A 25,543-nucleotide genomic window follows, 5' to 3' on the forward strand; every position below is an offset into this window, starting at 1 on the left:
TCGAAGATCAACACTCCCGGAAAGAACAAGCTAGACCAGTACCAGATCCTCAAGTACCCTCTTACCTTGCTGGCATCATACACCTCCTTCAGGCGCTGGGTCATCAGCTCCGCTTGGATCATTGCCTCCTTGCTGGCCCATGTCTGGTCCTCCGGCACTATGCAAGCTGAACAAGCTGACGGCAGGGACAGGCGTCAGAGCTAGGGCAGTTGGTGCGGCTGCAATGGGATCAGTACCAGCATGGGAAGAGCCACTCGGCCTCTGTGGCGCGGTCGCACTGGACTCGGGCAGAGCTTGAGGCACTTGGCGCGGTGGCGTCTTCCGAGCAGCGGTCCTCGAGTCGGTCGACGTCTTGCTCCCTTTTCTTGGCGCTCTTCTGTGGCGGCTCTTTGTCGTCGTCCCCAACAAGGATGATCTCTGCGGGCGCTGCGTTCACTTGACATCATCAGCCATAGTTCACAGTTTAGCCGGATCGAAAGGCAAAACAGAAGGAAACAGCCTGAACCTTTCTAGGAAGTGGCCACATCCCCGGACTCAGCCTCGACGCATTCCTCGTCGACTTGCATCAGCGACGTCGTTGAAGTTGCAGCTCTGGTTCATAGATTCACTCGGTCAAGAAGAATCAATGGAGTTCCCTGAAGCGAAAGAGGAAAGTGCAATACTTACGCCGACGTGATGGGCACAGTCACCTTGATTCTAGGCAGGGCCACGGCCTTCCGAGGTTTGGGGGTTGCGACCTTGGGCTGCTTGGCAGTCTTCTCTGCTGGCTCCGGCGTCGCCGTCCGAGTGCGCTTTGGATTCCTTGTGCTCGGAGCCGCGTCACTGGTCTGGCGCCCACTCGGATCGTGGGACTTCTTGGTGCGGCATTCTATGCGCTCCTCAGCAGATGGGGAAGACTCGGCTTCGCCCCCTCTTCCGAGTCATCCTCCTCCTCCTCGTTGTACTCTTCACTATCAACATTGCCATGGTCACTCTCCACATTCCCAAGAATGTGGTCTCCATTCGGCACGGGCGAAAACATTTGCTGGAACTCCTGCGAGGCACGAGAAACGCAAACAGTCAGATCAGTCGAAGTCACTCGGATATCTTATGCAGAAATGATTCAGTCGGAAATACAAGCTTACCTCCATTGGCCGGTGCTCGTTGTCGTACAGTGGGATCCGCCTCGACCACCGAGGGTTGTCGCGAGTGCCGGTGATGCTCATGAGCCACCCTTCCATGACCTTCTCGTCCACGTGTTCGGAGTCTACTCGAGTCGGATCGTTGGGACCCTTATAGAACCACATGGGGTGAGGCCGTTCCTGCTAAGGCTGAATCCGTCGTCAGAGGAAAACCTCCAGCAGATCCAGGCCCGTCACTCCGCCCTGAATCAGCCCGACTACAGCGGTCACCAGGATCCCCACATTCGTCTTTACTTCCTTGTCCATCGTCAGTGACGAAGGAAGATTGACCCTCTCGGTCGTATAAGGGGGAAGACCAGTCGACAAGCCGGTGCAAGGGATATCATTGCAGTAGAACCACGTCGACTGCCAACCTCTGACCGAATCAGGAAAGGTCATCGTCGGGAAAGCGTTCCTACCCCTCATCTGGATCCCTAATCCACCACACAGTTGGGTCACGTGGGTTCTCTCTCCATCAGGAGAAGCCTTTTTCACCGACTGAGAGCGACATGTGAAGATGTGCTTAAACAACCCCCAATGCGGCTGACAACCCAGGAAGTTCTCACACATGGAAACGAATGCGGCAAGGTACGCTATGGTGTTCGAGGAAGGTGGTGGAGTTGAGCACGGAAGTAATTCAAGAAACGAAGGAAGAAAGGGTGGGGTGGCATAGAGAAACCTGGCTCCACGTGGGTGACGAGGAGCACGCGCTCCCCTGGCCGCGACGCAAGCTTGACCTCTCCCTCCTCCGGCAGCCTCCAACTCCCCTCCGGCAGCAATCCGTTGATGACGAGTCCGCTGAGATCTTTTGCCGTGGTGGTCGGCGGGAGCCAATCACCCTAGACCCCAGCCCGTCGGAGGCGCGACCTTGGAGCTCGACATCTTCTTCCCCTTCTTCGCCTTCTCCAGTTTCGCCGTCTTGTCCTTCGCCATCGCCGCGTAGCACTCTGGTGCCGAGCGGGCTCACGCAGAGTGGAGAAGAGGAGACAGAGGACTGGGGGCAAGAGGAGAAAGGTGATCTGGTGCCCTCCCCCCTGACGCGGGGCCCCTCTTATAGCACTGGTCCCTCCGCCCGCTGATCCTCACCGTTGGCTTTCGGGCCCGCGGATCTCCTCGAATCTCGCTGGCGGAGATCCTGCGATACGTGGCGAAAATCGAGGCATCACGCCCCACTTCCCCCACTCACCGCGTCGCAACCGTTCGTGCGCGTGCACATTCCCAATTTCGAATCCCGTGAAATCCGGGATCCGACAATCCAATTGCTCGTCATTTAAAGCCCTTCCAAAAATGCTCGGGCCTGGCCAGCCGCTCGACGCACGAAGGCTCATTTCACTCGGACGGTGATACCCCTCAATCGGCTCCTTAGAGCAGAGCCCTCACTCGGACGCCACATGATCCCGAATCCGTCGAGGCGTCGTGCAAGGTCGAGACCGTCGAATGACGAGCAAGAGCCCTCGAGCGGTTACATAGCACTCGGCTCACCTGGGAATTCATTCCGACTTGACCCTCCTAACCCCGACTGATTCGGGGGCTAATGATGGGGTAATGTACTAAGGGTAGGGTAACGGTCCTGACCTACAGACCCTACCCTAGGACACCATACACCTTATACTGGGCCCCAGGGCCAGGATAGCATTCAGATGCACGTCAGTCAGAACGTTCACTTGGACGGAAGCATTCCACTCGACCGAACCCGTCGGCACTCGGACAAAGAAGACCAGGAGACTCCTCGGAATTACAACGGTCAGGACGTGTGTTCACCCTCATCAAGTGTAGTTAATGCACCTGTTACCAGTGACGGCCGTCCTTAAACTCCCCCCATAAACCCTTGGTAATGGCAGCATTCATGGGGCGAAGGCGCACTCTATATAAGCCTCCCCCCAGCTCCATAGCGAGAGTTCACAATCTTTCTAATCTATACACTCTAATCAATCAGCTCCTGAGCACCGAGGCGTAGGGCTATTACCTCCACCATGAGGGACTTGAACTCGTAAATCTGTGTGTAACAACTGCGTCGTAGCTGGGCTCAGATGTAGGGCATCTGACTTACATCCACGACACCTACTAGAGGAGATAGATCGACCAAAGCTCTCAAGTTTTTTTTGGAATAACTAAGCTCTCTCAAGTTCTTAGTTTATACTTTGCTAACCCTAGATCTGGCCTAAGGTACGGTTTATTTAGTCTACAGACGCAGGGGTAGGTGGGAAGGAGAGATACATTGTCATTCAGCCAGATTCCTGCTTGTAGGCAGCTGGCCGGACAGTCCAATTGAAATTAGCCCGGACAGTCCGGGCCTTAATGCGTGCCTTTCTCCTAGATGGCGCGGGCGTCAACGGACTGGCAAACTCGGTGGCCGAACAGTCCGGGACTGAAGTGGTCAGACAGTCCGACGTCAAGCCCTGACAGTTCGGCCTTTGTCAGGCTTTGAGTTTTTGCTCTCGGATATCCAGGGCGTGAGAGCTTGACAGTTGGCCGGTCTCTCTTGCGATTCTCTGACTGTGACTGGACTTTCCAGGATGATTCTTCCCGACTGTTCGATTGCCTGTTTGTGGTGACTCTTCCTCCCCTTCTTCTCCCTTCTACATGGCTCAGACTTCTTCCCTTGCTTCTTCATGGGTGGTTCCTTGGTATCAGAGCATGCACCAGATCTCGGATTGAGGTAGTAGCAATGTCTCAGATAATGCATGGGGAGCTCAGAGAGTAATGAATTCACCTTGGTTTCAATGGCTCATGCGCGAGCTCATGTCATCGGTCCACTTGGAATTTGTGGGGTTGATGATGGGTCCATGGTGATGTCCATGGGATGCTCAACATCATCTCCCCCTTGGGGAAGATCCGTCCTCGTATCAAGATCCTAATCACCATGAAAAGGCGCAAGGTCGTTGAAGTTGAAGGTGTCGCTCACCGAGTACTTATCCAACGGGATGTAAATCTTGTATGCGTTGTCGCTACCGTCGGCTCATGGAAGTAACTTGAACTTGCACTCTTTCGAGAAGTGAAGTTGATCTTGTTGGCGTGGTGTTGAACTTTTTGCCCAATGGTGAGTCTTGTGTCATTGTGCATTATCTTCATGAACTCGGCGCGGGCACTTGTATTCATATTTGTGAGCTCTTGGCGAGGTACCGATAAGATGTCCAAGGGTGAAAGTGGGTTGAACCCATAGACAACCTCGAACGGAGACTGGAATGTTGTTGAGTGTCTTGCAGGTTGTAGGCAAACTCGGCGATGGGCAGGCAATCTTCTCACTCTCTAATATTCCTTTTGATGAGCACTCGAATGAGGGTGGAGAGTGTGTGGTCGACCACTTCTCTAGAATTGGTATAGTTTTTACAGGAGTGAAAAATGTGTCAAACAACCACAAAGACCTAATGCTTATGTATCAGCATCATTTCAGTGACATATAACATCCTCACTTTCTACCACAAATGAAGTTTGTGTCTTTGGTTCATCCTCCAGAGGTGCATCCCCAGGCGCAAAGTCGTCGAGCTTGATGAGGAACAAGTGTGCACACCGGTGACCCAGGACATACTGCTCGTCGCAGTTGTAGCAGAGGCCTTGGCGGCGTCGTTCTGCCGTCTCGGTGGGTGTGAGGCAACGTGTAGCGCAAGGAGCTGGTGTAGGGGCAGCAGCTGCAGCAGGAACGGCCTGTGGTGCGGGAAGAGCAGCAGGCAGCGGGGTCGGCCTCCACGCGGCATTGGTGCTGGGAACGGATGGCATTGTTCATATGCTTTAGAGAGGGAGACTGCTGTGTGGAGGTCCATCGGCTGCTGAAGCTCGACATTGACTTTGAGGCCCTCGGGGAGCCCGGGTGTGTACAAGAAACGTTGCTGCACTGAGCTTAAGGGCTAGCTGGTCCTGCGCAGCAGCGCTATAAATCTGCTGGCGTATTCGGCAATGGTGGAGGTGTGGAAGCCGAGCCAACTCGCCCAGGGGTTGGCGTGTACAGACTGCCCAAACTGAAGGTGCCACGCCTCTTTGAAGTGCTGCCAGGAGGGAATTCCGTGATCACGCTCAAACTGGAGGTACCAGGACTGAGCATTGTCGACAAGGTGGTATGCAGCTGTCCACACCTTGTCAGCCTCCTCTGTGCGCTGACCCCGGAAGAATACCTTGTCAGCCTCCTCCGTGCGCTGACCCCGGAAGAATTGCTCACACCTATGAAGCCAGCCGAGTGGATCGACGGAACCATGGTAAAGTTGGAAAGTCGAGCTTGTGGAAGCTTGGGACAACGAGCCGGAGCCAGCACCAAGGTGCTGGTATGGGAGGGGGGCAATTGGCGTGAGGTATTTTGAGATTGCATTTGTGGGCTGGGTATGTAGTGGTTGAGGAAGTGGGTGATTAGGATTGGTGGGTGGCTGTTGGTAGGGCAGCGGTGGCAGAGATGCGTGGTGGAAAGCTGGGTTGAACGGAGGGTAAACAAGGGGTTGGTGATGGGCTGGCGGAGGGCCAGTTTGCTGTGGAAAGAACTGGGAGGCTGGAAAGCGTGGTAGTGACGATGGTGGGGGAAGGCGTGGATTAGATCCTGTTTTCACGAGGGTGGTGGTGGTGGCATGGGCCAGAGTGGAGGAGGCGGAGGAGTCGCTAGCTGCCAGGTGAAACACCGCGTGTGGGTCAGTGAAGCTGAGCGCCAATGCTCGAGGGTCGACCAGGGCAGAAGGTGGTGGAGTGCTGGTCGTTGCTCCAGGGCGTCAAGGTGCTGGACGAGGCCCTCCATGAAGGCCTGATCAGTGGTCCGTTGCGCCACCACCTCCTTCATCTGGGTCGTTAGCTCCTTGAGCATGAGGTTGGTGTTGCCACCTTCGACTTTGTCATCGTCCGCCGTCGTAGATGACTCTGATACCAGATGGAACAAACTCTAATTACTCGGCCTAATAGATAGTAATAGTCTGAATTCTCATGATTTATTAATCTCGGGAGAAGCACCAACATATAGGAGGAATAGCTTGGCTGACAAGCTGACTCGAAGGAAATACAATCTGGTCTCTGAAACAGGTTCTAATCTGGACTCTGTACATAATACGAATCTGAACCTAATAACTAATCTGGACTCTACACCTAATACAAATCTGATCGTAATAACTTGTAGCAGTACAAGAATCCTAGCCACTTTCGGCTGGACCAGGGGGTGGTGCGGCCAGGGCTGGGGCCCACCGACCATATGGTTCCGCACATAACAATGATGCTAACTGAATATTATATGGTTACCAAAAATGGTTTCTCAACTGCCTTCTATTTTGCTAATTGCCTTTAGTATCATATATTTAAGATCCATCTTTAGCATGTTATGAATTTACTGATTTGTGTTTCAATTCATTTTTTTTTCTGCTCATAGATACATGTTGAAGAGTCTACAATACCTTAGAACATTGTAGTTTTCATTTTGCATCAATGATTAATGCTCTGAAATTTTTCTGTACTTGGATTTTGCCAGTGCAATTTGGCACTAGGAATTTGCTAATGATCAAGATGGTGATGTTGCATACTTTTTCTATCCAGGGCCGTGTGTGGGTAGTCCCGTCAGAATACAGTGATGCAGAACCAGATCCGCTTCGAAACTTTGCTGAAAGCGTTGTTGAGGAAATGAACAGTGAACATTCTGAAGATGTTCATAGGATATACAATATTTATGCCGAATCAGATTTTCAGGTAGTATTCAACTTATTCTGTTAATCCTTGGTTTGTTTCTCAATTCTTGGGAAAAAGAAAACCTAATGGAAACACATATTTTGTTTCCTTGGAAAGTTAACATAGAGCTGTAGAGTTATTTATATTCAGCTTCTTGCACTTCAAAGCAAAAAGGCACAACTAACTTGTGCATCAGACATATGAGTTAAGAAATTGAAGATGGATATAAATTGAGCATCTTTTTTGTTCTTTTTTAGAAGAAACAGAAATTTAGCCGTGTAGAAAATTTCTGATTTCATTTTTTTAGAAGACCTCATTTATTTTCCTATAAGATACCATATGCAACTACTGGAAGCTTTTGAACTGTTTTGCTACAGTAGAATTAACTGTGTCCCATGTGTGGTAATAGGCATTGGATGTGAAGATGATTTGGGTAGACAGACTTGGTTTTGACTTGCACGTTCATTCTGAGGAAGGCATCTTCGCTGTTCGGATACCTTTCTCAAGGCAGGTCTCTGACCAGAAGGCGGTGAAATCGTCATTCAACATGATGGCTCATCATGCATGGGAGGTGGACAAGAGTTATGCCACCCCAGAGTTTGAGAAGGTACAATTCTTGAAGAAGGTCACATAGATGGTGTGATATCTGTATTCGATATGATACCTCCATTGTCAGTATTTTTCTGTCATTTTTTTCTTTTTCGAAACGGTTTCTTTTATCTTTTAGCACAAAGCGAACTATTCTTTCGCCTTTTTCTGTCATTTAGATGACTATGGTTGTGATATTCTCTGCCTCTTAACATATACGGAGTAGTTTTAAGTGTCTTTGTGTGTTTCCATCCATCTCTTTGCCTTATGTACCATTGATTAGCGTCATTCTGTAATAAGAGCAACAAATTTAGACGGTAATGTTTGATGTACATTGTAGTTGGTTCACCATAGTTTCACCCTCACCTGTATCTTTGAATTATGAGATGAGATCGGGCTAAATTATGTTCCATTATACTGTCTTTCCTGCTAGCGCTTGCTAGTGTGCCTTTGTGGCCTCTGTCAGTTGTAAGTTGTAACATGCAAAGTGCTATGCATTTTCCATCCTGTCCTTGCAAATGTTATTTCAGAAAGCAGTCATCTAAATCCATTTCAATTTTTGTACCCCAGACATTTTACTTGATAAAGTTTTTTTAAACATATGTAGTTATACATGTTTTGTTACTTTGTGTCTTTCTTATTTAATTTTTTTTGAAAGATCCAGCAAATTGCTGGCTTAATATTGATTTAGCAGAAAGCAGCGGAAAAACAACATGGTGAAGATCCAAAGATCAAAGAAGAAAAAAAAACAGCCCTCTTGGCGACAGAACCACAGTACACTCACAGGGCGGATCACCAACTACGACAACGCAGCTCCGACTCCGACGGTTAGCTACAGAGAACCGGGCAAAGTTGGCGTCGCAGAAGATCACCGAACGGACCACCCGTCGCGTGTCATCGTATGCCACAGGGGCTCAACCACCGCAGCTTTGACTTCACAACAACAAAACAGCCAGGCAATTCCACGGACACGCCGGAGAAGAGCCGACTACCTCGACCAATGCCAAGTCTCTGACATCGCTCCTCTCGTCATCGTTGCCACAGAAGTCACCATGCACGTCCAGCCCGAAGGAAGCACCAATGGGGATCGAGATCTTCAAGACTGCGCCCTAAAGAAGGATAAACGACGGTGAAGACGACGCCACCGTCCGACCCTACAGCAGGATCTTGGCTTTCACCCGAAGATCTTGATCCGGGAGTATGGGATGTGTAGATTTTTGACGACGCTTCCAAGAAGGTTAGCGACGCCCGTGGGTGCCGTCACCGCCGGCCGGCGAGCACCAGCCAGGTTTTCACCCGAAGCAACCCCTCCCGCCGGCTGACTTTCTTATTTAATTGTGAGACTGCTGGGCAACATGGATAAGATCGGTCTGTGTGGGCATTCCTGAGATTCGACTCTATATTTCGTTCATGTGCACAATGCACTGAGCGTGCGGTGCGTCAGGCATCAGCTTGCAATTAAGTCGCCCCCAATGGAAAGATACTTCCATCGACGGAAAAAATGAAGTGTTTCCATAAGAAACCTAGATTCCCGCACAAATTATCAGTAAAAACTTGCACGTCCAACACACGTCACAACCGATGCACGTGGAATTCGTGCGAGTATAAATCATGAATTTCTACTGATCACTTCCCCTCCGAAGTAAAGGATAAAAGATCACAACAAAATATCTTCTGCGGGACAAAATAGAGAACACCAATGTTTGAAAAGCCCTAACCAATTTTTTTTCTTCAGAATTTTAGTCTCTAATGCCGAGTTCAAACTTAGGGCTCGCGACCAACTTAGGGCTCTGGTTGGTACATGGGTAGCAAGCTTCCACGCATCCCTATTCATATATAGCTAGTTTTTTAGTGATACTCTAATTCTTCAGATCTCTCTTAACGGATTCCTTCCATGTCAAATTTTGCCCCGACCTCTCTTGACATTCTCTGCACGCTTTAGCCGTCCGCTATGCATTGGAGCTTTTAGAGGCCTACGCTGAATATGCCCAAACCATCTGGATGATGTTGGACAAGCCTCTTCAATTGGTGCTACCCTAACTCTATCTCGTATATCATCATTCCGGACTCGATCCTTCCTCGTGCGGCCACACATCCATCTCAACATATGTCGCCTTTTAGTCGGCCAACACTCATTGACATACAACATTGCGGGTCGAACTGTCGTCCTGTAGAACTTGCCTTTTAGCTTTTGTGGCACTCTTTTGTCAGAGAGAATGCTAGAAGCTTGGTGCCACTTCATCCATCCGGCTTTGATTCGATGGTTCACATCTTCATCAATACCCCCATCCTCCTGCAGCATTGACCCCAAATATCGAAAGGTGTCCTTCTGAGGCACCACCTGCCCATCAAGGCTAAACTCCTCCCCCTTGCACCTAATAGTACTGAAACCGCACATCTGGATGAAAGGATTAGCACACTTCGATGAAATTTATACATAAATATTTACACTGTAAATGGATTATATATCCAAACTAATCAATGATTCATATAAATAAAATAATATATGCATACAAAAGCACTTTCCTTTACCCAGGAAGAAGATCAAGTATTGTGAAAGCAAAATTCACCATGTTGGTAAATCACCAATGACCGCATGCTTTCATGTTGTGAATAACACCATTATATGTCATCACACCAGTGAAATGCAACCTTGGGAGCTTGGGAAACAATGCTTGTATACATTTCTTTACCGCCATCCTTAGAAAAAATTGGAGCTCAAAATCAAGAGAGGTCATTAGAAGGCAGTTTTTTTTCATGGTTTCAGCTTAGGCACTGTCACAAGATCTTCATTTATAGGTGCAAGTAAATGGAAGTATGGTGACTCCCACCTCCCACCCCCACCGAAACCCTAGCCACCTAGCACCCCGGTGATCTCCACATACCACCGTGGGTTTTGCCATCTAACCCACCCATCCTCCCCGGCCCAACTGGTTGTCATCTCAATGGCGGTTCATGCATCCACCTCCCTCTGGATGGATTTTCTCCAGGGATGGGGTTTGCACAGGAGGTTTGGCGATCTATTCGCCGCACGGTGCACCCATCAGTTGTGCATTTCATCATGGTTGTCTCTTTTGCGCGGCACTCGTTTCATCTCACTAAGGATAATGTTTCATTGGCTTTGGAATCCGCAATTGGAATTGTTCTGATCTCAAGGTATCGTGCCTCAATGACCGTGTCTTCTCTTTTCATGTGTCTGGCAAAGAAGTTAGGTTTTTCGTCTTGCACCAGAGGAATTTTGTTTGTTCTCAATTCAAGTGTTTCTATCATCTATGGGGACATGGGGGTCCAATTGGTTGCGGGAGTTTAATTCTTGGCAGTCTGAATGTCAAGAAGAATGGACCTTAGTTAGTCCTTCTAAGTGTAGAGCACGTTTAGGGATGGAAGCAATGAAAGTTCCTCCGGTTAAATCCTCTATGCGTTCATCCTATCCTACCCAACAAGTTAAGAAGCTGCGCTTTGCCACTTCTCTTAACTATGATGCTTGCAAAGGGTATCGTTATCGTGCATCCTCTCAGGAAATTTTGACTGTCTCTAGTGATGCAGGTCGTGTGCTTGACCTTCAAGAGATGGTTACAGCCTCACCGCCATTGGCAAGCTCACTGCCGGTGGCTATTCCAGCTTCCCCGACAATTCAGTTGGGTGTGTTTCACCAGCATGACGATCTCCAAGGGTTTTGGAAGTTGGAGGGAATTCGAGCATAATTTTCTCGCCAAATCTTCATGTTGGGCCTTGTGCTTTTCCTGGCTCGGCCCAAGATCCAGTTGTAATATCTGACGACGACTCCGATGGGCCAACCCATGAAGGCGGTGACCCTTTGGGCCCACGATCTCCAAAACGCAGCTCGTCGATTATTTTGGTATCTCAAGATGCATCTCCGATATCTTCGGCTAAATCACCACAAGATATTATACATGACCTAGAAGGATTAGATGAGGTTGTTGAAGATATTGCCGCATGGTTTTGGGACTGTCAGACGTGCCTTGGCATGGGGCATATTTTGGAAAATGGCACTAATAAGGTTCACTGTCGTAAATGTTTCAGACTCGGTCACGTTAAAAAAGGCTACAACAGGTCATCTCCTTCCATTAAACTCTGGGTTCCCAAAAACATCAAGTCTTGCGCCCACCAACAACTTAGCCCGGACTCTGCGTTTCCCCCTGATCCCTGGCTAGATAGCCACGACGTTTCTTGCTCCTCTGCTCCACAACAAAACCCTCCTCCATCGTCGTCGGATCAATCGCCGACAACCAGCCCGTCGCCGCCACCCAAAGCATCGCCGGACCCTATGGAAAATTTTGAGCTTGATCCACGGCGCTTCCTCCTGGCAGGCCACGACATCGTTGATGGCGGGCCGCTGCGGGTCCCGGGACTTTCTACACTCCAGCGCAAGCTCCACCCAACCACCATGAGTCTTTCATGATCGACATTGTCGAACAGGCGCCACCAGTTGAAGATGTTGCCACCCGAAGACAACAGGTGTTGTCCTTCATCACATATGAGCTAGAACTCCCGGTACACCCTGCTCAAACCTGGTTTCAAGGAGTTGGGATATATGAGATGCAAGACCCAGGCATTCACAACGCTTTAGTCAATCACCCTCCATGGCCTCTGGGTCTAGATCAGCATGGCAATGAGCTTTTCGTCAGATTCATCAATCATGATGATGGGGGGGGGGGTTCCGTGCACTTCAAGGGCATCGATCAGGTTGACTCATGTTTATTGGTGTTCCACTTGATTGTCGCAATGAAGTTAATCTAGCAGAAGTAGCGGGTACTTTTGGCCAGTTTTAGTATTGGAACTCTGAAGATGATAGGCTTGTCAGATCTCTCGTCTATGCTTCTTTCCCAGATAATCAACTAGTTCCACGTGATGTTGTTTTTTGTCAGTTTGCAAATGTTGGGGGTGTTGTTGTGTCTTGGACTGCTGCATGTTACATCCTCACGGCTGCATTTGCTGATCAGTTGCCACTTGATGAGGATGTTATGCCACTGGATGGAAACCCACACCCAATGCTAGGGCAGTTGGAGCCGCCTGAGCATTTTTGGCAGTTCCTCCATACCCAGCTCTGGGCTGTAATGATGTTCCTCAACCAGACGCTCAAGATGAGCCGTAGCAGCAGCAAACAGATGCTCAAGATGGTTGGGGACAACAATGGGAGGCCTAGCATGACCAGCCTGAAGATCAACAACATTTAGTGCAAGAGGCTAATTCGATGGTTGATATGTCTCCAACGTATCTATAATTTTTGATTGTTCCATGCTATTATATTATCTGTTTTGGATGTTTTATATGCATTAATATGCTATTTTATATTATTTTTTGGACTAACTTATTAACCTATAGCCCAGTGTCAGTTTCTATTTTTCCTTGTTTTTGAGCTTCGCAGAAAAGGAGTACCAAACGGAGTCCAAACGGAATAAAACTTTGGCGATGATTTTTCTTGGACCAGAAGACACCCAGGAGACTTGGAGTTCAAGTCAGAAGAGCCACGAGGCGGCGACAAGGGGGAGGGCGCGCCCCTGCCTTGTGGGCCCCTCGTGACCCCCCTGACCTAGTTTTGCTTCCTATATATTCACATATATTCCCAAAGCACCAGAAGCATCCACGAAAACACTTCTCCACCGCCGCAACCTTCTGTTCCCGTGAGATCCCATCTTGGGGCCTTTTCCAGCATCCTGCCGAAGGGGGATTCGATTACGGAGGGCATCTACATCAACTCTATTGCCCTTCCGATGAAGCGTGAGTAGTTTACCACAAACCTACGGGTCCATAGCTAGTAGCTAGATGGCTTCTTCTCTCTCTTTGATTCTCAATACCATGTTCTCCTCGATGTTCTTGGAGATTTATCCGATGTAATCTTCTTTTGTGGTGTGTTTGTCGAGATCCGATGAATTCTGGATTTATGATCAGCTTATCTATGAATATTATTTGAATCTTCTCTGAATTCTTAGATGCATCATTTGGTATCTTTGTATCTCTTCGAACTATCGGTTTGGTTTGGCCAACTAGATTGGTTCTTCTTGCAATGGGAGAGGTGCTTAGCTTTGGGTTCAATCTTGCGTGATTTCACCCAGTGACAAAGTAGGGGTGGCGAGACACGTATTGAATTGTTGCCATCGAGGATAAAAAGATGGGGTTTACACCATATTGCATGAGTTTATTCCTCTACATCATGTCATCTTACTTAAGGCGTTACTCCGTTCTTTATGAACTTAATACTCTAGATGCATGCTGGATAGCGGTCGATGTGTGGAGTAATAGTAGTAGATGCAGGTAGGAGTCGGTCTACTTGACACGGACGTGATGCCTATATTTCATAATCATTGCCTTGGATATCGTCATAACTTTGCGCTTTTCTATCAATTGCTCGACAGTAATTTGTTCACCCACCGTATTATTTGCCTTCATGAGAGAAGCCTCTAGTGAAACCTATGGCCGCCGGGTCTATTTTCCATCATATTAGTTTTCGATCTACTATTTTGCAATCTTTTATTTCCAGATATATAAACCAAAAAAAACCCAAAAATATTTTATCTTTTGTTTAGTTTTACTTATCTATCTCTATCAGATCTCACCTTTGCAAGTGACGGTGAAGGGATTGCCAACCCCTTTATCGCGTTGGGTGCAAGTGTTTGAGTGTTTGTGCAGGTATTGGTGATTTGCGCATTCTTCTCCTACTGGACTGATACCTTGGTTCTTAACTGAGGGAAATACTTATCTCTATTTTGCTGCATCACCCTTTCCTCTTCAAGGGAAAAAACCAATGCAAGCTGAAGAAGTAGCAATGGTTCAGAACCCCTCTTTGGGTTCTAATGTTTCAGTTAACCTGCAAGTAGTTGATGGCCCTCATATCATGGTTGATGCTCAAATCTAATAGCCCCAGGTGGAAGCGATGCAGCCAGAGCCAGCCCAGCAACAGGAGGTTGCTAAAATCGAGCAGGATAATGAGCTAGCCATTGTGCCCTATAACCCAATTGCTGCACCCTAGCAGCCCATTAAGATTGGGTTGGTGAGAATCTACATGGACCTTGTTTTTCCCCCTGATATGATATGGAGCAGGGATTTTCAATCCCTCATGGCTTCTTCCCTGACTGCTGAAGTACCAAGGCCTTTGAAGTTTTTTTTATCAGCCCACACCACTGAAGAGAAACCGGGCACAAGCTTTTGTGTCCACACTTCTATATAAGGTTTTCACTGGACCCTCTTCTCCAATGCCAACTTCAGCTATTTCTCTAGCGTGTCGTGTGGCTCGGCGTCTGTTGTTTGAAGCTCCAAGTGACCTACCTGAAATGCAAATGACTTTTACTGCACCACCAGCTGTGAAGCACAGAGACAAGAAGTCCAACAAGCCCTTGCTTGTGGCACTGATACTTCCATTTTGCATCATGCTTTTATATCGATATTTATTGCATTATGGGCTGTTATTACACATTATGTCTTAATACTTATGCATTTTCTCTCTTATTTTACAAGGTTTACATGAAGAGGGAGAATGCCGACAGCGGGAATTATGGGCTGGAAAAGGAGCAAATATTAGAGACCTATTCTGCACAACTCCAAAAGTCCTGAAACTCCATGAAAGTCAGTTTTGGAATATATTAAAAATATTGGGCGAAGAAAGCACCAGAGGGGGGCCACCCACCGTCCACGAGGGTGGAGGGCGCGCCCCCTGCCTCGTGGGCCACCTGGAAGCTCCCCGATGCCCATCTTCTGGTATAAGGTGTATTTTGCCCGGGAAAAAATCAGAAGGAAGCTTTCGGGATGAAGCGCCGCCGTCTCGAGGCGGAACCTCGGCAGAACCAATCTAGGGCTCCGGCGGAGCTGTTCTGCCAGGGAAACATCCCTCCGGGAGGGGGAAATCGTCACCATCGTCATCACCATCGATCCTCTCATCGGGAAGGGGTCAATCTCCATCAACATCTTCACCAGCACCATCTCCTCTCAAACCCTAGTTCATCTCTTGTATCCGATCTTTGTCTCAAAACCTCAGATTGGTACCCGTGGGTTGCTAGTAGTGTTGATTACTCCTTGTAGTTGATGCTAGTTGGTTTATTTGGTGGAAGATCATATGTTCAGATCCTTTATGCAAATTAATACCCCTCTGATTATGAACATGAATATGATTTGTGAGTAGTTACGTTTGTTCCTGGGGACATGGGAGAAGTCTTGTTATAAGTAGTCATGTGAATTTGGTATTCGTTCGATATTTTGATGAGATGTATGTTGTCTTTCCTCTAGTGGTGTTATGTGAACGTCGACTACATGACACTTCACCATTATTTGGGCCTAGGGGAAGTCATTGGGAAGTAATAAGTAGATGATGGGTTGCTAGAGTGACAGAATCTTAAACCCTAGTTTATGCGTTGCTTCGTAAGGGGCTGATTTGGATCCATATGTTTCATGCTATGGTTAGGTTTACCTTAATTATTCTTTCGTAGTTGCGGATGCTTGTGAGGGAGGTTAATCATAAGTGGGATACTTGTCCAAGGAAGGGCAGTACCCAAGCACCGGTCCACCCACATATCAAATTATCAAAGTAACGAACGCGAATCATATGAGCATGATGAAAACTAGCTTGACAATAATTCCCATGTGTCCTCAGGAGCGTTTTCCTTTATATAAGAGTTTGTCCAGGCTTGTCCTTTGCTACAAAAAGGATTGGGCCACCTTGCTGCACCTTGTTTACTTTTATTACTTGTTACCCGTTACGAATTACCTTATCATAAAACTATTTGTTACCAATAATTTCAGTGCTTGCAGAGAATACCTTACTGAAAACCGCTTGTCATTTCCTTCTGCTCCTCGTTGGGTTCGACACTCTTACTTATCGGAAGGACTACGATAGAGCCCCTATACTTGTGGGTCATCAAGTCTCTTTTCTGGCGCCGTTTCCAGGGAGTGAAGCGCCTTTGGTAGGTGGAATTTGGTAAGGAAAATTTATATAGTATGCTGAAATTTACTATCACTTGTTACTATGGAAAATAATCCTTTGAGGGGCTTGTTCGGGGTATCTTCACCCCGACCAGTAGAGAAAAGAGTTGCTCCTCAACCTACAGAACCTACTGAAAATGTTTACTTTGAAATTCCTTCGGGTATGATAGAGAAACTGCTAGCTAATCCTTTTACAGGAGATGGAACATTACATCCCGATATGCACCTAATCCATGTGGATGAAGTTTGTGGATTATTTAAGCTTGCAGGTATGCCCGAGGATGTTATCAAGAAGAAGGTCTTACCTTTATCTTTGAAGGGAAAGACATTGACATGGTTTAGGCTATGTGATGATATTGGATCATGGAACTACAACCGATTGAAATTGGAATTTCATCAGAAGTTTTATCCTATGCATCTGGTACATCGTTATCGTAATTATATATATAGTTTTTGGCCTCGCGAAGGAGAAAGTATCGCTCAAGATTGGGGGAGGCTTAAGTCAATGTTATATTCATGCCCCAATCATGAGCTCTCAAGAGAAATTATTATTCAAAAAATTTATGCTCGGCTTTGTCTCAACAATCGCTCCATGCTCGATACTTCTTGTACTGGCTCTTTTATGATGAAGACTATTGAATTCAAATGGGATTTATTGGAAAGAATTAAACGCAACTCTGAATATTGGGAACTCGACGAAGGTAAGGAGTCAGGTATAACACCTAAGTTTGATTGTGTTAAATCTTTTATGGATACCGATGTTTTTCGTGAAGTTAGCACTAAATATGGACTTGACTATGAGATAGTAGCTTCTTTCTGTGAATCATTTGCTACTCATGTCGATCTCCCTAAGGAGAAGTGGTTTAAATATCATCCTCCCATTGGAGTAAAAGTATTTGAACCTATTAAGGTTGAAGAAAAGACTATCACTTATAATGTTGATCCTATTGTTCCTACCGCTTATATTGAGAAACCACCTTTCCCTGTTAGAATAAAGGATCATGCTAAGGCTTCAACTATGGTTCGTAAGAGTAATGCTAGAATATCTACACCCTCTGAGCAAATTAAAGTTGAACCTAGTATTGCTATGGTTAAGGATCTCTTGGTTGATAATATTGATGGGCATGTTATTTATTTCTGTAATGAAGCTGCTAGAATTGCTAGACCCGATACTAAGGGTAAACATAAACCTGTTGTTGGCATGTCTGTTGTTTTTGTTAAAATAGGAGATCATTGTTATCATGGCTTATGTGATATGGGTGCTAGTGCAAGTGCAATACCTCATTCCTTATACAAAGAAATTATGCATGATATTGCACCTGCTGAGATAGAAGATATTGATGTTACAATTAAGCTTGTCAATAGAGATACTATTTCACCAATTGGGATTGTTAGAGATGTTGATGTCTTGTGTGGGAACGTTAAATATCCTACTGATTTTCTTGTTCTTGGTTCCCCACAAGATGACTTTTGTCCCATTATATTTGGTAGACCCTTCTTGAATACTGTTAATGCTAAGATAGATTGCGAAAATGATATTGTTACTGTTGGTTTGGGGGATATGTCTCATGATTTAATTTTGCTAAATTTCATAGACAACCCCATGATAAAGAATTGCCTAGTAAAGATGAAATTATTGGTCTTGCTTCTATTGACGTGCCTCCTAATGATCCTTTAGAACAATATTTGCTAGACCATGAAAATGATATGTTTATGAATGAAAGAAGGGAAATATATGAAGTATTCTTTAAACAGGGACCTATTTTGAAACACAACTTGCCTGTTGAAATTCTAGGGGATCCTCCTCCACCTAAGGGTGATCCCGTGTTTGAGCTTAAACCATTACCTAATACTCTTAAATATGCTTATCTTGATGAGAAGAAGATATATCCTGTTATTATTAGTGCTAACCTTTCAGAGCAGGAAGAAGAGAAATTATTGAAAACTCCGAGGAAGCATCGTGCTGCTATTGGATATACTCTCGATGATCTTAAGGGCATTAGTCCCACTCTATGCCAGCACAAAATAAAATAGGAGAAAGACGCTAAATCGGTTGTTGATCACCAACGACGGTTAAATCCTAAGATGAAGGAAGTGGTAAGAAATGAAATACTAAAGCTTTTGGAGGCAGGTATAATTTATCCTGTTGCTGATAGTCAGTGGGTAAGTCATGTCCATAGTGTCCCTAAGAAGGGAGGTATTACTGTTGTTCCTAATGATAAAGATGAAATTGATCCCACAAAGAATTGTTATAGATTATAGAATGGTAATTGATTTCTGCAAATTAAATAAAGCTAATAGAAAAGATCATTACCATTTACCTTTTATTGATCAAATGCTAGAAAGATTATCCAAACATACACATTTTTGTTTTCTAAATGGTTATTCTGGTTTCTCTCAAATACTTGTGTCTAAAGAGGATCAGGATAAAACCACTTTTACCTGCCCTTTCGGTACCTTTGCTTATAGACGTATGCCTTTTGGTTTATGTAATGCACCTGCTACCTTTCAAAGATGTATGACTGCTATATTCTCTGACTTTTGTGAAAAGATTGTTGAGGTTTTCATGGATGATTTCTCCGTGTATGGAACTTCTTTTGATGATTGCTTAAGCAACCTTGATCGAGTCTTGCAGAGATGTGAAGAAACTAATCTTGTCTTGAATTGGGAGAAGTGCCACTTGATGGTTAATGAAGGTATTGTCTTGGGGCATAAAATTTCTGAAAGAGGTATTGAAGTTGATAAAGCTAAAGTTGATGCTATTGAAAAGATGTCGTGTCCTAAGGACATCAAAGGTATAAGAAGTTTCCTTGGTCATGCCGGTTTTTATAGGAGGTTCATTAAAGACTTCTCTAAAATTTCTAGGCCTCTGACTAATCTCTTACAAAAAAGATGTTCCTTTTGTCTTTGATGATGATTGTGTAGAAGCATTTGAAATACTTAAGAAAGCCTTGATTTCTGCACCTATAGTTCAGCCACCTTATTGGAATTTACCCTTTGCAATTATGTTATAGGACAAAGAGTTGATAAGAAATTAAATGTTATCCAATATGCTAGTAAAACTCTAGACAGTGCCCAGAGAAATTATGCTACTACTGAAAAAGAATTTTCAGCAGTTGTATTTGCTTGTGATAAGTTCAGACCTTATATTGTTGATTCCAAAGTAACTGTTCACACTGATCATGCTGCTATTAAATATCTTATGGAAAAGAAAGATGCTAAACCTAGACTTATTAGATGGGTTCTCCTGCTACAAGAATTTTATTTGCATATTATTGATAGAAAGGGAGCTGAGAACCCTGTTGCAGACAACTTATCTAGGTTAGAGAATGTTCTTGATGACCCACTACCTATTGATGATAGCTTTCCTGATGAACAATTGGCTGTCATAAATGCTTCTCGTACTGGTCCATGGTATGCTCATTATGCTAATTACATTGTTGCTAAATTTATACCACCTAGTTTCACATACCAGCAAAAGAAGAAGTTTTTCTATGATTTAAGACATTACTTCTGGGATGACCCACACCTTTATAAAGAAGGAGTAGATGGTGTTATTAGACATTGTGTACCTGAGCATGAACAGGAACAGATCCTACGCAAGTGTCACTCTGAGGCTTATGGAGGACACCACGCTGGAGATAGAACTGCACATAAGGTATTGCAATCCGGTTTTTATTGGCCTACTCTCTTCAAAGATGCCCGTAAGTTTGTCTTGTCTTGTGATGAATGTCAAAGAATTGGTAATATTAGTAGATGTCAAGAAATGCCTATGAACTATTCACTTGTTATTGAACCATTTGATGTTTGGGGCTTTGATTATATGGGACCTTTTCCTTCCTCTAATGGGTATACACATATTTTAGTTGCTGTTGATTACGTTACTAAGTGGGTAGAAGCTATTCCAACTAGTAGTGCTGATCATAACACCTCTATTAAGATGCTTAAAGAAGTTATTTTTCCGAGGTTTGGAGTCCCTAGATACTTAATGACTGATGGTGGTTCACATTTTATTCATGGTGCTTTTCGTAAAATGCTTGCTAAGTATGATGTTAATCATAGAATTGCATCTCCTTACCACCCACAGTCTAGTGGTCAAGTAGAATTGAGTAATAGAGAGATTAAATTAATTTTGCAAAAGACTGTTAATAGATCTAGAAAGAATTGGTCCAAGAAACTTGATGACGCATTATGGGCCTATAGAACTGCATATAAAAAACCTATGGGTATGTCTCCGTATAAAATGGTTTATGGAAAAGCATGTCACTTACCTCTCGAACTAGAACATAAGGCATATTGGGCCATTAAAGAGCTCAATTCTGATTTCAAACTTGCCGGTGAGAAGAGACTATTTGACATTAGCTCACTTGATGAGTGGAGAACCCAGGCCTATGAGAACGCCAAACTGTTTAAAGAAATAGTTAAAAGATGGCATGACAAAAGGATACAAAAGCGTGAGTTCAATGTAGGTGATTATGTTTTGTTATACAACTCTCGTTTAAGATTTTTTGCAGGAAAACTTCTCCCTAAATGGGAAGGTCCTTACGTTATCGAGGAGGTCTATCGTTCCGGTGCCATAAAAATCAATAACTTCGAAGGCACAAATCCGAAGGTGGTGAACGGTCAAAGAATCAAACATTATATCTCAGGTAATCCCATAAATGTTGAAACTAATGTTATTGAAACCGTAACCCCGGAGGAGTACATAAGGGACACTTTCCAGAACGTTTTAGACTGCGGAAAGGAATAGGTATGTGGTACGGTAAGTAAACCGACTCCGAAACAGTTCTAATAGCAATTTTTCTCCGTTTTGGATTATTTAAGAAAATAGGAAAATAAGAAGTAGTCCGGGAAGGACACGAGGCATCCACGAGGGTGGAGGGCGCGCCCCCTGCCTCGTGGGCACCTCGTGTGCCCTCCGGACTCCATTTTCTTGCATGATACTTCTTTTGGTCGGTAAAAATCATTATATAATCTCCTGAAGGTTTTGACCACCGTACCATGAAAAATTCCTCTGTTTTTGTTTTGAGTTGTTTCTGTCGCAGATTAGAGCAATATGTCGTCCCCCTCCTCCAACGATGTGGGCGACGATGCTTGGCTAATGAAGATAGAGACGAAGCGAGAAGAAATCGGGGAAATCAAGGAAGGTGACAAGATCAAGGAGGCCGCAAAGGAGCAAGTACCAACAGTAGAAGAAGAAGGCTTCTCTCAACCTCACTACAATCATCTCACCCCAACTGAGATTGAAGCTTTCAAGATGATTGAGTTAGCTCGCATACAAAACAAGTATCTCACACGTGAAAATATTTTGTTGAAGGAGCATATCACCGCACTCAAGGGCATTATCCACAAATTGGAGGATCTCCTACGCTCGATGTGCGACACTACATCATCAACAACTCCATCATCACCACCTCCGAAGAAAGAGACATAATCACATGGGTATGGGCACTCCCCTTGGCAACTGCCAAGCTTGGGGGAGGTGCCCCGGTATCGTATCACCATCACACTTCTATCTTTACCGTTTTTCTTAGTTCGATCCTTTTGGTTATATCTTGATCTAGTAGAATAAAGTTTTAGTATGATCTAGCTTTGAGTTTTTGTGTTGATCCTTATCTATGTAATCGAGTCCGTGAGCTATATATAATAAAGATTAGTCTTGAGTCGAGGGCTTGGTTATCTTGCTATGATCTTTAGGGAATAAAAGAAAGAATAAAAAGAAATAAAAAGATCATATTGATCTTATGGAGAGTAATGACTTCACATATAAAGAGTATGATGAATAAAAGTTGTTGAGAGTTGACAAACATAGTTTTGGTCATCGTTGCAATTAATAGGAAGTAATAAAGAAAGAGAAGTTTTCACATATAAATATACTATTGTGGACATCTTTTATGATTGTGATCACTCATTAAAATATGACATGCGAAAAAGTTGATGTTGGACAAGGAAGACAACGTAGTGTGTTATGTTTTCTTATATCCGAAATAAAGTATATTGTCATGGATCATCCAACATGTTGAGCTTTCCTTTCCCCCTCATGCTAGCCAAATTCTTTGCACCAAGTAGAGATACTACTTGTGCTTCCAAACATCCTTAAACCCAGTTTTGCCATGAGAGTCCACCATATCTACCTATGGATTGAGTAAGATCCTTCAAGTAAGTTGTCATTGCTGCAAGTAATAAAAATTGCTCTTTAAATATGTATGATCTATTAGTGTGGAGAAAATAAGCTTTATACAATCTTGTGATATGGAAGAAATAAAAGCGACGGACTGCATAATAAAGGTCCCTATCACAAGTGGCAATATAAAGTGATGTTCTTTCACATTAAGATTTTGTGCATCCAACCATAAAAGCACATGACAACCTTTGCTTCCCTCTGTGAAGGGCCTATCTTTTATTTTTGTCTTATACCTTATACAAGAGTCATGGTGATCTTCACCTTTCCTTTTTACACTTTATCCTTTGGCAAGCACTATGTGTTGGAAAGATCCTGATAGATATATCAAATTGGATGTGGGTTTTCATAAAGCATTATTGTTGACGTTACCCTTGAGGTAAAAGGTTGGGAGGCAAAACTATAAGCCCCTATCTTTCTCTATGCCCGATTAAAACTTCATACTCATAAGTATTGCGTGAGTGTTAGCAATTGTGAAAGACTAAATGATAGTTGAGTATGTGGACTTGATGAAAAGCTCTTATTTTGACTCTTTCCGATGTTATGATAAATTGCAATTGCTTCAATGACTGAGATTATAGTTTGTTAGTTTTCAATGAAGTTTCTGATTCATACTTGACATTGTGAATAGATTGTTACTTTAGCATAAGAAATCATATGACAATATATATATATATATCCTGCTGTTTTAAGAATGATCGATGCCCTCATGTCCGTATTTTATTTTATCGACACCTCTATCTCTGAACATGTGGACATATTTTTCGATATCGGCTTCCGCTTGAGGACAAGCGAGGTCTAAGCTTGGGGGAGTTGATACGTCCATTTTGCATCATGCTTTTATATCTATATTTATTGCATTATGGGCTGTTATTACACATTATATCACAATACTTATGCCTTTTCTCTCTTATTTTAGAAGGTTTACATGAAGAGGGAGAATGCCGGCAGTGGGAATTCTGGACTGGAAAAGGAGCAAATATTAGAGACCTATTCTGCAGAACTCCAAAAGTCCTGAAACTCCACGAAAGTTAGTTTTGGAATATATTAAAAATATTGGGCGAAGAAAGCGCCAGAGGGGGCTACCCACCGTCCACGAGGGTGGAGGGCGCGCCCTACCCCCCTGGGCGCGCCCCCTGCCTCGTGGGCCACCTGGAAGCCCCCCGATGCCCATCTTCTGGTATAAGGTGTCTTTTGCCCTGGAAAAAAAATCAAAAGGAAGCTTTCAGGACAAAGCGCCGCCGTCTCGAGGCGGAACCTGGGCAGAACCAATCTAGGGCTCCGGCGGAGCTGTTCCGCCGGGGAAACATCCCTCCGGGAGGGGCAAATCGTCACCATCATCATCACCATCGATCCTCTCATCGGGAGGGGGTCAATCTCCATCAACATCTTCACCGGCACCATGTCCTCTCAAACCCTAGTTCATCTCTTGTATCCGATCTTTGTCTCAAAACCTCAGATTGGTACCTGTGGGTTGCTAGTAGTGTTGATTACTCCTTGTAGTTGATGCTAGTTGGTTTATTTGGTGGAAGATCATATGTTCAGATCCTTTATGCAAATTAATACCCCTCTGATTATGAACATGAATATGATTTGTGAGTAGTTACGTTTGTTCCTGAGGACATGGGAGAAGTCTTGTTATAAGTAGTCATGTGAATTTGGTATTCGTTCGATATTTTGATGAGATGTATGTTGTCTTTCCTCTAGTGGTGTTATGTGAACGTCGACTACATGAAACTTCACCATTATTTGGGCCTGATACGTCTCCGTCGTATCTACTTTTCCAAACACTTTTGCCCTTGTTTTGGACTCTAACTTGCATGATTTGAATGGAACTAACCCGGACTGACGCTGTTTTCAGCAGACTTTCCATGGTGTTATTTATGTGCAGAAACAAAAGTTCTCGGAATGACCTGAAACTCCACGGAACATCTATTTGGAAAATAAGAAAAATACTGGAAGAAAAATCCATGTCAGGGGGCCCACACCCTGTCCACGAGGGTGGGGGCGCGCCTGCCCCCCTGGGCGCGCCCCCTTCCTCGTGGGCCCCCTGACGCTCCACCGACCTCAACTCCAACTCCATATATTCACTTTCGGGGAGAGAAAAATCAGAGAGAAGGATTCATCGCGTTTTATGACATGGAGCCGCCGCCAAGCCCTAAAACCTCTCGGGAGGGCCGATCTGGAGTCCGTTCGGGGCTCCGAAGAGGGGGATTCGTCGCCGTTGTCATCATCAACCATCCCCCATCACCAATTTCATGATGCTCACCGCCGTGCGTGAGTAATTCCATCGTAGGCTTGCTCGACGGTGATGGGTTGGATGAGATCTATCATGTAATCGAGTTAGTTTTGTTAGGGTTTGATCCCTAGCATCCACTATGTTTTGAGATTGATGTTGCTATGACTTTGCTATGCTTAATGCTTGTCACTAGGGCCCGAGTGCCATGATTTCAGATCTGAACCTATTATGTTTTCATGAATATATGTGAGTTCTTGATCCTATCTTTCAAGTCTATAGTCACCTACTATGTGTTATGATCCGGCAACCCCGAAGTGACAATAATCGGGACCACTCCCGGTGATGACCGTAGTTTGAGGAGTTCATGTATTCACTATGTGCTAATGCTTTGTTCCGGTACTCTATTAAAAGGAGGCCTCAATATCCCTTAGTTTCCATTAGGACCCCGCTGCCACGGGAGGGTAGGACAAAAGATGTCATGCAAGTTCTTTTCCATAAGCACGTATGACTATATTCGGAATACATGCCTACATTACATTGATGAATTGGAGTTAGTTCTGTGTCACCCTATGTTATGATTGTTACATGATGAACCGCATCCGGCATAATTCTCCATCACCGATCCAATGCCTACGAGCTTTTCATATATTGTTCTTCGCTTATTTACTTTTCCGTTGCTACTGTTACAATCACTACAAAACACCAAAAATATTACTTTTGCTACCGTTCCTTTTGTTACCGTTACCACTACTATCATATTACTTTGCTACTAAACACTTTGCTGCAGATACTAAGTTATCCAGGTGTGGTTGAATT

General features: G+C 44.8%; 1 protein-coding gene across 1 annotated transcript in view; it reads left to right on the forward strand.

The window, feature by feature from the left end:
• Positions 1–7,785, forward strand: part of LOC123164487 (glutamyl-tRNA reductase-binding protein, chloroplastic) — a 29,712-nt gene extending 21,927 nt beyond the window's left edge. The window contains exons 4-5 of the mRNA XM_044581997.1: positions 6,657–6,806; positions 7,195–7,785. Coding sequence (XP_044437932.1) covers positions 6,657–6,806; positions 7,195–7,419 — 375 coding nt within the window. The 3' untranslated portion in view covers positions 7,420–7,785. The remainder of the gene's footprint in view (positions 1–6,656; positions 6,807–7,194) is intronic.
• The last annotated feature ends 17,758 nt before the right edge of the window (positions 7,786–25,543 follow it).

This window comes from Triticum aestivum, chromosome 7D (assembly GCF_018294505.1).
Source record: "Triticum aestivum cultivar Chinese Spring chromosome 7D, IWGSC CS RefSeq v2.1, whole genome shotgun sequence".
Classification (NCBI taxonomy): Eukaryota; Viridiplantae; Streptophyta; class Magnoliopsida; order Poales; family Poaceae; genus Triticum; species Triticum aestivum.